Genomic DNA, 12605 nt, shown 5'->3' on the forward strand with positions numbered 1-12605 from the left:
ATATATATTGTTATATGTCTGTCACTTATGCATACAGGTTATGTGGACAAGGTGACGTGTGCGATGGCCAGCCTGGACCTGCAGGTACTCATACCCCCCCGGGCCCTCAAGCGTTATCGTTACCTCCCAACCAAGCAGCCCAGCAGAGGGATCTGACCACTTCTCCTCTCCCCCTCTCCCTGGGTTTCCCTCAGCCAGGTCTCCTGGCTCAACCCTGGGTCCACCATGGGAGGATGTTTCTCCAAACCCAAGCCAGGTGACAAACCCTTTTCTTGCCTTGTATTCTCACTCATCCTACCCACAATTATGTTTTTTTTTCAGTGCAGACCCTTATTTTGTAGGCCACAGGGTCCAGTGCAGACCCTTTTTCAGTGTAGACCCTTATTTTGAAGGCCACAGGGTCCCGGGCCGTAAACTGGAAGTATAAACAATGGCTGTGTACAGTGCCACACGATTGCTTGTTTTGACAAAACAGATAAATGCATTTAATAAATCTATTTACATTGATTTGGAATTGCAGATGGGAGTTTTCACTTTGCAATAATGTTCAGCAAGAGAATGTATTTCCATTGCAATGCAATTATGATCACGGGCAGCCTGTGCCCTATAGAGACTAACCTGAAGTTAACAATGATGCACACACACTGATATCTGTTTTGACAGTTGCTTCTATTTAATATAGTTGGCCAGTTTGGAAATAACTATTTGGGAGGGTTGTGGGTTTCATATTTGTATAATGGTAGTATCTGAATGAATTCCTGAACATGGACATGGACATGGACATGGACATGCAATGATTGTTGTGCACCTGTCTCTCCTCTCCAGTGCTGGCACGCCTGTACCCAAGTACTGTAGAGGAGAGGAGAGGGGTGTTTTCTGTTTTATATTGTAGCCTTTCTAATTGTAGGCCTATGGCCTAAATGTGTGAGTAAAGTGGTGCCTGAAATATGAAATGGAAATGGTTTAAGTAATGATGTAATTGTATATAACTTATGGGCCTTTATAGTTTGCCTGGTTTAAAATGGTGGCTGCATCTGCAGACAGTTTTGGTTTGGGCAAGCTACGAGAGCTGCTGTCGGCCCTTCGTGGTCGTGGAACAGGTGTAGCTCTTAAAAGTTACCTATAGGTTGCTGTTCGTTTAACCTGTGTTTTTTTGACAGATCTGTCACTGTGAATATTATTGCACTGCCTGGTTGGTGTTTGGATTGTTTTTGGTAAATAAAAAACAACAAACTTGTTTGGACAGTTGTCTGATTCATGGAGCCTTGCCCGTCCGGTGAAACTTTACAATCACCTGTGCAAAGGCTTGTGTTAAAATTGTCTATGCAGTTAGTCTCACATAGCCCGACAATTAGAAATCTCTGCGTACTGGTACATCTGGTGACAATGTGAATTCACTGAATGGGTTAAGACTAGGTGGAAACAATGATCAGAATTGGGTTTCAAAGCAGTAGCCTTAGTAGCCATGGTTTGTTACTGCTGGTTTTCTCCTGTGTTTAATTAATTTAGATTTATCATCATCAGTAGGCTGAGATTTATGTTCTTCTGGCAGTGTGCAGGCGCTTAGGGAATACCCCTTCAATGGGAACACCCATACTATGGGAATGCTTACAAGCTGGATGGGGGAGCACTCATTGAACATCCTGCATATGTTTTGGACAGGGAAGAACTTGTTTTGTTCCACATACTATAATGTAGTTTTGAAACAAGCACGGACACAAAAAGGCTGCCTGGTGCATGTACAATTACAATTTAGATGCTCATAATGAAACGTACCTTAGTTACGTCACCATCAACAGCCAATAAGGAAGTTTAAGGAACCACCATTCTTACCCCGACATACTGTACAAGTGTACATAAATACCCATCACCAAACGTACCTTAATAGTTACGTCACGAAGAACGATGGTCCCTTATTGGCCGGTGGATTACACCAACATACCTACATTACATACCAAGCCGATCGCAGTACTTGCTAAACTTATAGAGACTGTCTTTTAACTCTAGATAGCCCTCTCTTTCTTCTCCTGCAGTAGTCACTGCTATGATTTTCCATTGATTTTAATTAAGACTTGCTCAGCAGGTGAGAATTCCAGACAGATTACTGTGTAAGAACCGGATCGTCAGCACATTTTTCCAGGCGAAGAGATAAAGTCGGCTGTAGTGAGAAAGGTTTACACAACCCTTATTTTATGTACAATATTTAAACCCAAATGCAGAGCATCATATGTAATCTAAAATGTCTCTATGGCTCCCAATTGACAGGCTTATATACAGTATAACGTTGTCATGGTAAGAAAATTGAAATTGTAAACAGAATGCTGCTTTGGTGCTTCCATGTCTAAGCTCAATTTGGTTGTGGTGGTGGGGTGTTGAGTATGTGGTTTGTATATGTATTACCTGTGTCCTCTTAATGTTAATGTTTTGTGGCTTGGGTTCATTTATTCACCTGTAATGCTGATGTAATGGTGCTGCGCCTGCTTCTATACTAATAGTAAAAATCACACCCGTGTGAAATGAGGGGCGCTCTTGTCATCGTACATCAATTTATGTTAGCGTACATTTGACATTGCTACATAAGGTACATAAGGTGGTCCTTTATTGGTCAAGCGCTCCCACCAACATGTGATTGGTTAGCCGATTTGCTCGTTTACATATGACGTAAGTTTTCCCTTCAATGTCAATGGCATTTAATGTTTTGATGTAAAATTTACGTCATATTTAGCAGAATTCTGACGCCATTTCTCCGTTCATTGTCAATATGGCAAATATTGAGACGTGTGGGGACAAGATTTAGCGGACATTTGACCCGAATTCCCCTTTTATTGTTAATGGCAAATCTTGAGACATGTGGGGACAAAAGCTGTTTATAGGGGGGGGCTAGCTCCCCTTCAAAATCAGACCTGTGTGAAGTGAGGGGCGCTCTTATCATCATACATCATCTCATTCCGGCCAATCACAATTTGTGTCCTCACCTTTGTCATCAATGTTTGTGTTACGCAATGTTTTGTTTAACTATGACGTAAAATTGTCCATTCATTGTCAATGGGAATTTAATGTTTGTGTAGGACAGAATTGAGAATTTGAGGCCGGATTTTAGGCCAAATCTCAGTGGCGGGAATTTAAGGGAGAATTTGAGGCCAAACCCTCAGTGGTGAGAGGAATCGATCTGAATTTGAACACATGCGGACATTGACAATAAATTGTGTGGTTGCCTAAATAGGGAATATAATACATAATTGTGATGTTAAACAGTGTTGTTGCCAAAGTTTAGGAGCAGCAACAGAAAACCTGGAGTGGGGAGCAATTTGTGAGAGGATGTGCTTTGTGTAACAACATGTCTGTGTTGTACAGTTGAAGTTAAGGTGGAACTATCCCTCCTGGAGAAAGAAAAAGAGGTGGATGGAATGTCACCCAATGGCAAGGCAAGCCCCTTTGCTGACTGCAGACCAAATGGGGCCCTTGGACATGGTTCTGATGAAGACTCTGCACCCCCGCGTCTCTACCACAAACCACGAGACTATGTGGAGGCCTCTGTCTGCCATGTTAAAGATCTGGAAAATGGACAGTAAGAAATTAATGAAAAAATCATTTGTTGGGAACGCATCTTAATGCATAGGACACTGCACATTATCTCTCTCACATACACACACACACACACACACACACACACACACACACACACACACACACACACACACACACACACACACAAATATCTCTCTGTGCATTCTTGACAGGATGCGAGAAGTTGACTTGGGAAGTGGCAGAGCTTTGCTAATCAAAGAACATGGAGAGTTCTCAGCCATTGGTCACAAGTGTCCCCATTATGGCGCACCACTGGTCAAAGGTGAATACGTTTAATTTAAAATAATTTCTGTGTAGTACAGAGGAAGCACAGAACAGGAATTTACCACTTATATTCTACATTCAACCATTAAAGCCTAATTGATACATTGATCTGGTATTTAATCTGTTATTTGTTGTGGGTTAAAGTAATAAAGGTTTGTCATGTTTGTCATTCCAGGTGTTTTGTCAAAAGGTCACGTACGCTGTCCCTGGCATGGCGCTTGTTTCAGTATTGCAACAGGAGACATTGAGGACTTCCCTGGCCTGGACAGCCTGCCTACCTTTCAGGTGACCTTCCCCACTGATGATGTCTTTCACATTCTGTGCCTTAACATCATGGTAAAAGTGTACACATCGTTCATGTCTGTTTTCTTTAGGTCAGAGTTGAAAAGGACAAGGTGATCATTCGTGCAAACAAACAGGTAAAACAACAAAAGCGGTTTGGGACAATTTGAGGAATTTATTCCAGAAAATAAACAAATCCACTGATTTCAAGATCTTGCAAATATTTCTAGGCTCTTCAGTCACAGAAGAGGTCAAAGCCCATGGCACGGTGTTCAGCAGTCATTAACTCGAACACAGGCTTCAGCCACATTCTTATCATTGGCTCAGGTCAGTTACATTTGTGTGTGTGTGTGTGTGTGTGTGTGTGACTGTGTGTGTGTGTGTGTGTGTGTGTGTGTGTGTGTGTGTGTGTGTGTGTGTGTGTGTGTGTGTGTGTGTGTGTGTGTGTGTGTGTGTGTGACTGTGTGTGTGTGTGTGTGTGTGTGTGTGCGCGCGTGCGTGCGTGTATATACTGTGTGTGTATATATATATATATATAACTTTTCTTTTTGACCATTTCCTGCACTCCCATGACTACAAGAATGAGGATATGATTGGGTTTGATTAGATTCTCATTGTTGACTTTTTGCTTGAGAGGTTATGGTCTCTCTGTAATACAATCCTGCTTTTTGTGATGAACTGATTTGTCATCAGGTCCAGCAGGACTGGTGTGTGCAGAGACATTAAGGCAAGAGGGCTTCACTGATCGCATTGTCATATGCACCGTGGACAAACATCCACCTTATGACAGGCCTAAACTGAGTAAGGTTTGTACAGAGACCCAGAGCACACCACTCAGAGTATGTTTCTCAATATATATAATAATTATGTTGCTTTCGTCAATTATAAGTGCTCTTGGGAATCAAATACACTCGATAGTACCAAAGATTTGCTGAAAACCTGTGGATACAATATTAAATCAAAAGGAATCTAAAATCACACATCAATCACAAATCACAAATAAAAGTTATAAAGCTTTAATGTTGATTATTTGGAGCCCTGCATTTTTAGTTTTGGATGCAATTCACAAATCAAGCATCTTCTCTAAAGATTTATGAACAGTACTCCATGATCATATATTTGACAAGAAATGTAAGCTGATTGATTTACTGATTGAAGTAAATCAATACACACTCATATTGCTGCTAAAGGTTTTACCTTTACTTTTTTACTTTTTATGCCCAGTATTATCTTGCTGTTGCAGTATATTATTGTTATTATTGTGAGCATGTCACACTAACATTGTGCTGCTTGTACTTGTATGAGTGAGTGAGAGTGACAAATAAACCCCTTTATCTGTATATTCTTCTGACCTGTTATAGTTTAGTCCTACATTGGCTAAGCTAATTGTCTCGCTTGTAGATGGCATGGCCATACATTATGGTTTGTTATCCTTGAGATAGCATTCCTGGACAATGTTTTTGTTGTGTCAGAAATTTCAGTGGCAGATTAATATTGTTGTAATTTACCTTCTATGTTTTGAAAATGTCAACAAATTTATATTTGAAAGGCTATGAACTAACAAACGTGACCACTGTTACACTGTGACTAACTTTCTTTCCTTCAGTCCCTAGAAAGCACAGCAGAGCAATTGAGACTTCGCTCCACTGATTTCCTCCAGAGTCATGACATTGAATTGCTCACAGAGACAGAGGTAATAAGAGATCATGCCAAGCACAGTTGGTTTCTTTCATTTCAGTAAATAAAAATGATGTGTGTCAAATTAAAGTGTTTGTTATATAACCATTAATTTTCAATCATTTCAATTTCACTTCCTCAACTGGTTGAATTGAAAAGGAATATATTGACCCCAATATTATTATTAATGTTAAGGTTTTGGCAGTTGATGTCAAAACACGGACTGTGACTTTTCAAGATGGCTTGAAGATGGAATACAGGAAACTCTTCATTGCTACAGGAAACCAGTGAGGAAAATCTTTGCCAAAATACATTGTTCTTGTAGTCAGTATTACCATAATGAATGAATGTACTGATACTTGATTGCTTCTGTCTTTTGCTTGAAAGACCCAAACCAATGAACTACAAAGGCAAGGATATTGAGAATGTATTTCATCTCAGGACACCTGAAGATGCAAACAGCATAGCCAGGCTGGCCAACAACAAGAATGCCGTGATTGTGGGAACAGGATTTATCGGTGAGAATAAATTACACATTTTAGAAAGTAATAGTAATCTATCTATAAATGCACAGAATCTCTGTGTTTCCCACATATCTCGAGAACAGTCAAACCAATCCTCTGCACTTGGCATGTGTATTGCCGGGGACCCAAGGGAGTGATGTGCCCACCGGGAAGTCCATCGGATGAGCATTTGTCCAGAAATCCTATATTAAAATTGGTTTAAGGGAGGACCGGCCGGAAGGCAGGCGGACTACTACCACATCACGCTAACTCAGACATAACCCTAATCAAACCCCATACGCCCATATATAGGCAGGACCACAGCCATGCCACTCTAACTCAGACATAACCCTAATCAAACCCCATACGCCCATATATAGGCAGGACCACAGCCATGCCACTCTAACTCAGACATAACCCTAATCAAACCCCATACGCCCATATATAGGCAGGACCACAGCCATGCCACTCTAACTCAGACATAACCCTAATCAAACCCCATACGCCCATATATAGGCAGGACCACAGCCATGCCACTATGACTCAGACATAACCATAAACAAACAATATGCCTATAATTATAGGCATATGGAAATCTGGTTTTTGAAAGTATTTTGCGCACACACACACACACACACACACACACACACACACACACACACACACACACACACACACACACACACCTCCTGGCCTGAGGGGGTTGGAGTGATGTAAAAACAATATTTGAACAGTGAAATACATCGGTAAAATCGATAAAAAGTAGGCTAGGTTCATTCTGGGAGCGTGCAGATTTTGTTTTGCATGGAGAGATGTGTGGTAATAGTGTGGCTCTGTCAGAGATAGACGACAACGGCTGTGCTGTGTATTAGGACACACACACACACACACGCGTCGCCAAATTGTATAGGGCACATTTTGTTGTGTTGCAGCGGTAGCTAGAGGAGGGTGCATGCCAGTGGGGTAACGGTGATAACGGTGGCCTGTGATGCAGGTGTCGCTAAGGGACGGAGGTGCGAGGTTAATTCATTAATAAATTCATTATTAATCATTAATGTGTCAAATGGGAAAAGGCTCCGTTAAGACCTCCATATAATTATGGTCCATGCCTGTGTGAAAAGTGGGAGTGATTCGTGCAGTTAATGATGAGATAATGCGCTGTCAGTGACATTCAGAAATTCAGACATTCAGACATTCGCTGATTTATTATTTAGATATTATTACAAACTTAATCCACTCTTTTCGTGTTGGCTGAGGGCCTCATATTCTGAATTATATCGATATATATAGATGGTATAATAATATAGGACCTACTGTTTATTCTCTTTGTTGTTGCCAGGTATGGAGGTGGCTGCTGCACTCACTGACAAGGCTCACTCTGTTTCTATCATTGGGATAGAACCAGTGCCATTTAAGAAAGCTCTTGGGGAGAAAGTAGGGAAAGCAATAATGAAGGTATGGAAGCACCCCTGGGAAATCAAGTTGTCCAGGACAAGAACTACCTCAGCATTCTCTCTGCAGAACAAACTAAACTACCATTTAAAATGCAAATCATGTTCTACAGCTCAATATACCACAAAAGGAATGCAAATATACTCATTGACACAGATCATGCAGACAGGTGGACATTAAGGACACCGTACATTCTCCCCCTCTGAGATATGTGGAAGAAATCTAATTATCTGTGGTTTTGTAACTGTGGTGTGTTACAGCTGTTTGAGACCCAAAGAGTGAAGTTCTACATGTTGAACGAGGTGTCGGAGATGATAGGCCATCATGGACAGGTATTCAGAAAGTGAGAAAAACTGCATGACATGGTGCTCAATATCTTCTCTTGCTCAATCCATAGCATTTGAAATGGGCAAGTGCAGGTGAAGTATACAATAGTGTGCCAGGAAACAGTAGATGATTATCAGACAAGATTAATGGTACAAATACTCAATTTGGGGTGTAATTCAATTACACTCAATTGGAAATAATCTCAATTTTGTACTCAAGAACTGAAAGCTGTGTAATCTGTAATCTATACATTTTCACTACATGACCAAGCTCTTTGTCTTTCTGTTTTAGTTGAAAGAAGTGGTACTGAAAAGTGGAAAGGTCCTACGGGCAGACGTGTGCGTGATTGGTACAGGTGATGCACTTTCATTATGGGTATTACATTTAATTATAATACTTGAAAGGTGCGCTCAATATAGCGCAAATCTCCACCAGGAAGCATAAGTGCATAACCTAATAATAATAAACAATGATGTATGCAATTTCTACCTGCAGCTATGTGTGTGCACACGCACCGTTGCAATTGGCCAGTCAGTTGCATATTCATAGATAAATCGATAACCTGGCGGGAAAGGTGCCTAGTTTCGGTCCATAGGGGGGATGTATCCCATAGTCTGTAGGAATATCTGTGAATATTACGATTTTTACGATTATGACGTACAGAAGTTATCTTTTAACAGGGTTAACTGCCTACATTTAAAGTTACCTTTGACTACTGCACCGACCGCTGAGTTGCTTGTCATGAAAATCCACTTCAAAACGGTGTAATCGCTTGTTGTAGTGTTGAAAAATGCCGACCACAACAACAGAACGAAGCAGAAAGCGCTCTGCGCCGTTCAACCACCTCCATTGTAATAAATAGGGTCTCAATTTCCCATAAGAAATTTATTTTTTGGTGATTTTATGCTTTTATTGGATAGTACAGTTGCATTTGACAGGAAACAGGGAGAGAGATTGCGGGAGAAGTACCATTGGTACTTTTACTGATTAAAGTACAATTATTATCTTTGCCTGGCCTACTGTCAGCATGCACAATATGTATGCTGACAGAATATGATGCTGATCGCCTTAGTAGATCAGTTTGGTCACTATAATTTTTTGTAATGAGTGATGACTATGATGTTTCTGCAGGATGCATTCCTGCTACCAGCTTCCTGAAACAAAGCGGAATTCACATGGACTCCAAGGGCTTTATCACAGTCAACAAGGTACTATGGAAAGAACAGCTAAGTATACACAAATGTTTAGTTTCCAATGTTGTTGAATCCATTGGTTTGTTTGAACTGTCTCTCAGATGATGCAGACAAATGTTGACGGTGTGTTTGCTGGAGGAGATGTGGTGATGTTTCCCTTCCTGCCGCGCAGCAATAAGAAGGTGAACATCCCTCACTGGCAGATGGCCCATGTCCATGGTGAGTGTTTGGTTTATGTACATCCCTCACTGGCAGATAGCCCATGTCCATGGTGAGTGTTTGGTTTATACATCCCTCACTGGCAGATAGGTAGCCCATGTCCATGGTGAGTGTTTGGTTTATCATCCCTCACTGGCAGATGGCCCATGTCCATGGTGAGTGTTTGGTTTATCATCCCTCACTGGCAGATGGCCCATGTCCATGGTGAGTGTTTGGTTTATACATCCCTCACTGGCAGATGGCCCATGTCCATGGTGAGTGTTTGGTTTATACATCCCTCACTGGCAGATGGCCCATGTCCATGGTGAGTGTTTGGTTTATCATCCCTCACTGGCAGATGGCCCATGTCCAAGGTGAGTGTTTGGTTTATCATCCCTCACTGGCAGATAGCCCATGTCCATGGTGAGTGTTTGGTTTATCATCCCTCACTGGCAGATGGCCCATGTCCATGGTGAGTGTTTGGTTTATCATCCCTCACTGGCAGATGGCCCATGTCCATGGTGAGTGTTTGGTTTATCATCCCTCACTGGCAGATGGCCCATGTCCATGGTGAGTGTTTGGTTTATACTTTGTCATATGGTGGTGTTGCGCTGTAAAAAAGCTGATATGCAAATTTTGACACATGACACCACGTCACCACCATCATACAACAGAGTATAAGTTCAGCATTATATATCCTATCTACAGCATTAAATAAGGGTTACACCAAGCGAGGTGGACTGGAAATTAAACACTGCCTCTGGTGGTCAGGGAAAATGAAACAGAACAGTTTTGTAGCCCAGACTATTATGTGAACATCTTAATTTATCAGTTCATACTCATACTTTATTTTTCTTTTCTTGTTTGAGCGGTGCAGCCACTCCTATGCACAGCTTTGTGTGTAGGTGTGTTTGAGTGGTGCAGCCATGATTTGATTGGCTTTGATTTGTATGATGACGTTGAACTTGTCATCATCATACATTACGAATGTGATTTTTGAGGGGCGCTATAGCCCCTCCTACATTCAGCTATAGTGTCGATTTTTGTCCTAAAACAAACATTAAATGCAATTGACAATGAATGGAGAAATTACATATATGTAGACGAGAAAATTGGTATTTTTGTCCTATTGACCCATTAACAATGAAGCACTTCACACAGGCCGGCGTGATGTTTTACTTCACAGACACTGTTAAGGGATTTTGTAAAGCAGTTTCTATGCTGTGTTGTGTTTAATTTACAGGGAGAGTGGCAGCTCTCAGTATGATGGGCAGAGCCACAGAAATCAAAACTGTGCCTTATTTCTGGACAGCCATGTTTGGCAAAAGCATACGCTATGCAGGTAAATGGAATTTGGTTCCCAGGAAAAAAAGAGTATGCAGATTAGTGTAACTAAACTGAGATTTGATCAATTGAATGTATTACAAATCTGCTTTACAATAGCAGTTATGAATCTTATGATCTAAAGCAGGGGTCTCAAATTCAACTTGATGGAGTGCTGTAATTTTTGTATTTTTTCTAGTTTTCCATGTGTTTATGAGGTGACAGTACTTCATTAGACCCCTTGGTGTGGTTGTTATAGACTGACTGGGAATTTGAGACCCCTGAAAACTTGTGTTTGATGGATCTCTCCTGGGTTTCTGTTAAACTTTTAGTTTCCACACTGCCCTCTAGCTGTGAAATACATACCCAGCGCATTTTCATGTTTAGAATTTGTTTTCCTCTTTCTTTTTGCTGTTTATAATTATGTAAAGTGGAGTGGTTTCTGATTGCAAAGGTTATGGGGAAGGCTTTGATGATGTCATTATCCAAGGAGATCTGGATGAACTGAAGTTTGTGGCATTTTATACCAGGTAAGGATAAACTGTATTTAAACTATAGGCCTGTTAAGTCTTTATGTACTGGCAGTCCATACGTACTGGCATTCCTATTTTTAAATTCATCGTAGTGTCCTCACTATATTTAGCCTAATGTGTAACAGTATTGTTTTATGCTTAATTTATACTCTGTTTTTTAACTGGGCATAGGCTAAATCGGGTTTTAATCTGCCATATCTATAGGAGTGAGGAGGTAGTTGCTGTGGCCAGCATGAACTATGATCCTATTGTGTCCCGTGTGGCAGAGGTCTTAGGATCTGGAAAGACGATTAAGAAACGAGATGTAGAGTAAGTACATTTCCAAGTCTTAAATCTGGTCATGGTTACAATGGTGGTACTGTAAAGAAAAGCTGTAAGTCAAATATTATCTCACCCTGACAGGACACACCAAAGAGATGTACAGGCCTTGTGACTTTGATCACATGCAAAGTATTGTACAAGTCTAACTTACCATAGTTTGGCATACTCTAACTACAGTATAGTTATGTGTAAAATGTACCATTGAGCGTTCATTTTGGAGTAAAATTAACACATGTTTTTGAAAATATTTAAAGTAAACATTTAGTGAAGATTAAAATGTTATATTTATGTATGAAAATGTGTCAATTATATATAATTATTACTCCACTCCAATATATTTGTATTTAATATTTTCTACAGTATTTGTCACTGTGTTCAAACTTCAGATGCTTTCATATCCACTTCTCTCATGTTTATCATTTTTTATTGTGCACACAAAATGAAGGATGTTAACTAGGCAAGTATGATGTATCATGTCTGAATCTCTTTTATATGCATTCAATGCTGAGATCCATATGAAACTAAAGGCTGTTTTCCTCTGCAGGACGGGAGACATTTCTTGGTTGATTGACAAAGGCTCTCAATGAGCACTCACCTGAAGATCTCTATGTTGCAGAGGTCTTATCTACTGGACACTTAACTACAGACACTTAAAGGCCAATTTATGCTTCAGTGAAAAAGTGATATGACATGTTGCTCAACAAATATGTCATTTTTGTTATGTGACATCTCGCATAGCACTTTTATTTCCCGGCGAAGCTTAGCTTAGCCTTCATGGTGCTGAGATACTGAGGAGCTATCCTGTTCTGGGCAGGCATACAGTATGTACTCTGAGGAACCCTCTCTGCAGTGGGTCTGTTTGAGACACACTCAGCTGAAGACAAGACTGAGATGGAGCGTGAATTTGAGCGAGACATTTAAAGGTGATGGTAAGTCATCTTATA

At 40.6% G+C, this 12605-nt stretch overlaps 1 protein-coding gene across 1 annotated transcript; it reads left to right on the top strand.

The window, feature by feature from the left end:
- Nucleotides 1-225: 225 nt before the first annotated feature.
- Nucleotides 226-12320, top strand: aifm3 (AIF family member 3; the record flags this gene model as incomplete). The annotated part of the gene is made up of 19 exons (XM_080767012.1): nucleotides 226-256; nucleotides 3355-3568; nucleotides 3741-3850; nucleotides 4028-4137; nucleotides 4227-4271; nucleotides 4365-4461; nucleotides 4828-4940; nucleotides 5741-5827; nucleotides 6007-6098; nucleotides 6199-6329; nucleotides 7654-7769; nucleotides 8027-8098; nucleotides 8385-8448; nucleotides 9225-9301; nucleotides 9388-9505; nucleotides 10728-10826; nucleotides 11262-11337; nucleotides 11545-11649; nucleotides 12206-12320. The coding sequence occupies 19 exons, from the start codon at nucleotides 226-228 to the stop codon at nucleotides 12246-12248; spliced, it is 1800 nt and encodes a 599-aa protein (XP_080623138.1). The 3' UTR covers nucleotides 12249-12320.
- Between the last annotated feature and the right edge of the window lie 285 nt (nucleotides 12321-12605).

The sequence above is a fragment of the Protomyctophum bolini genome (assembly GCF_963924005.1).
Source record: "Protomyctophum bolini genome assembly, chromosome: 6".
Lineage (NCBI taxonomy): Eukaryota > Metazoa > Chordata > Actinopteri > Myctophiformes > Myctophidae > Protomyctophum > Protomyctophum bolini.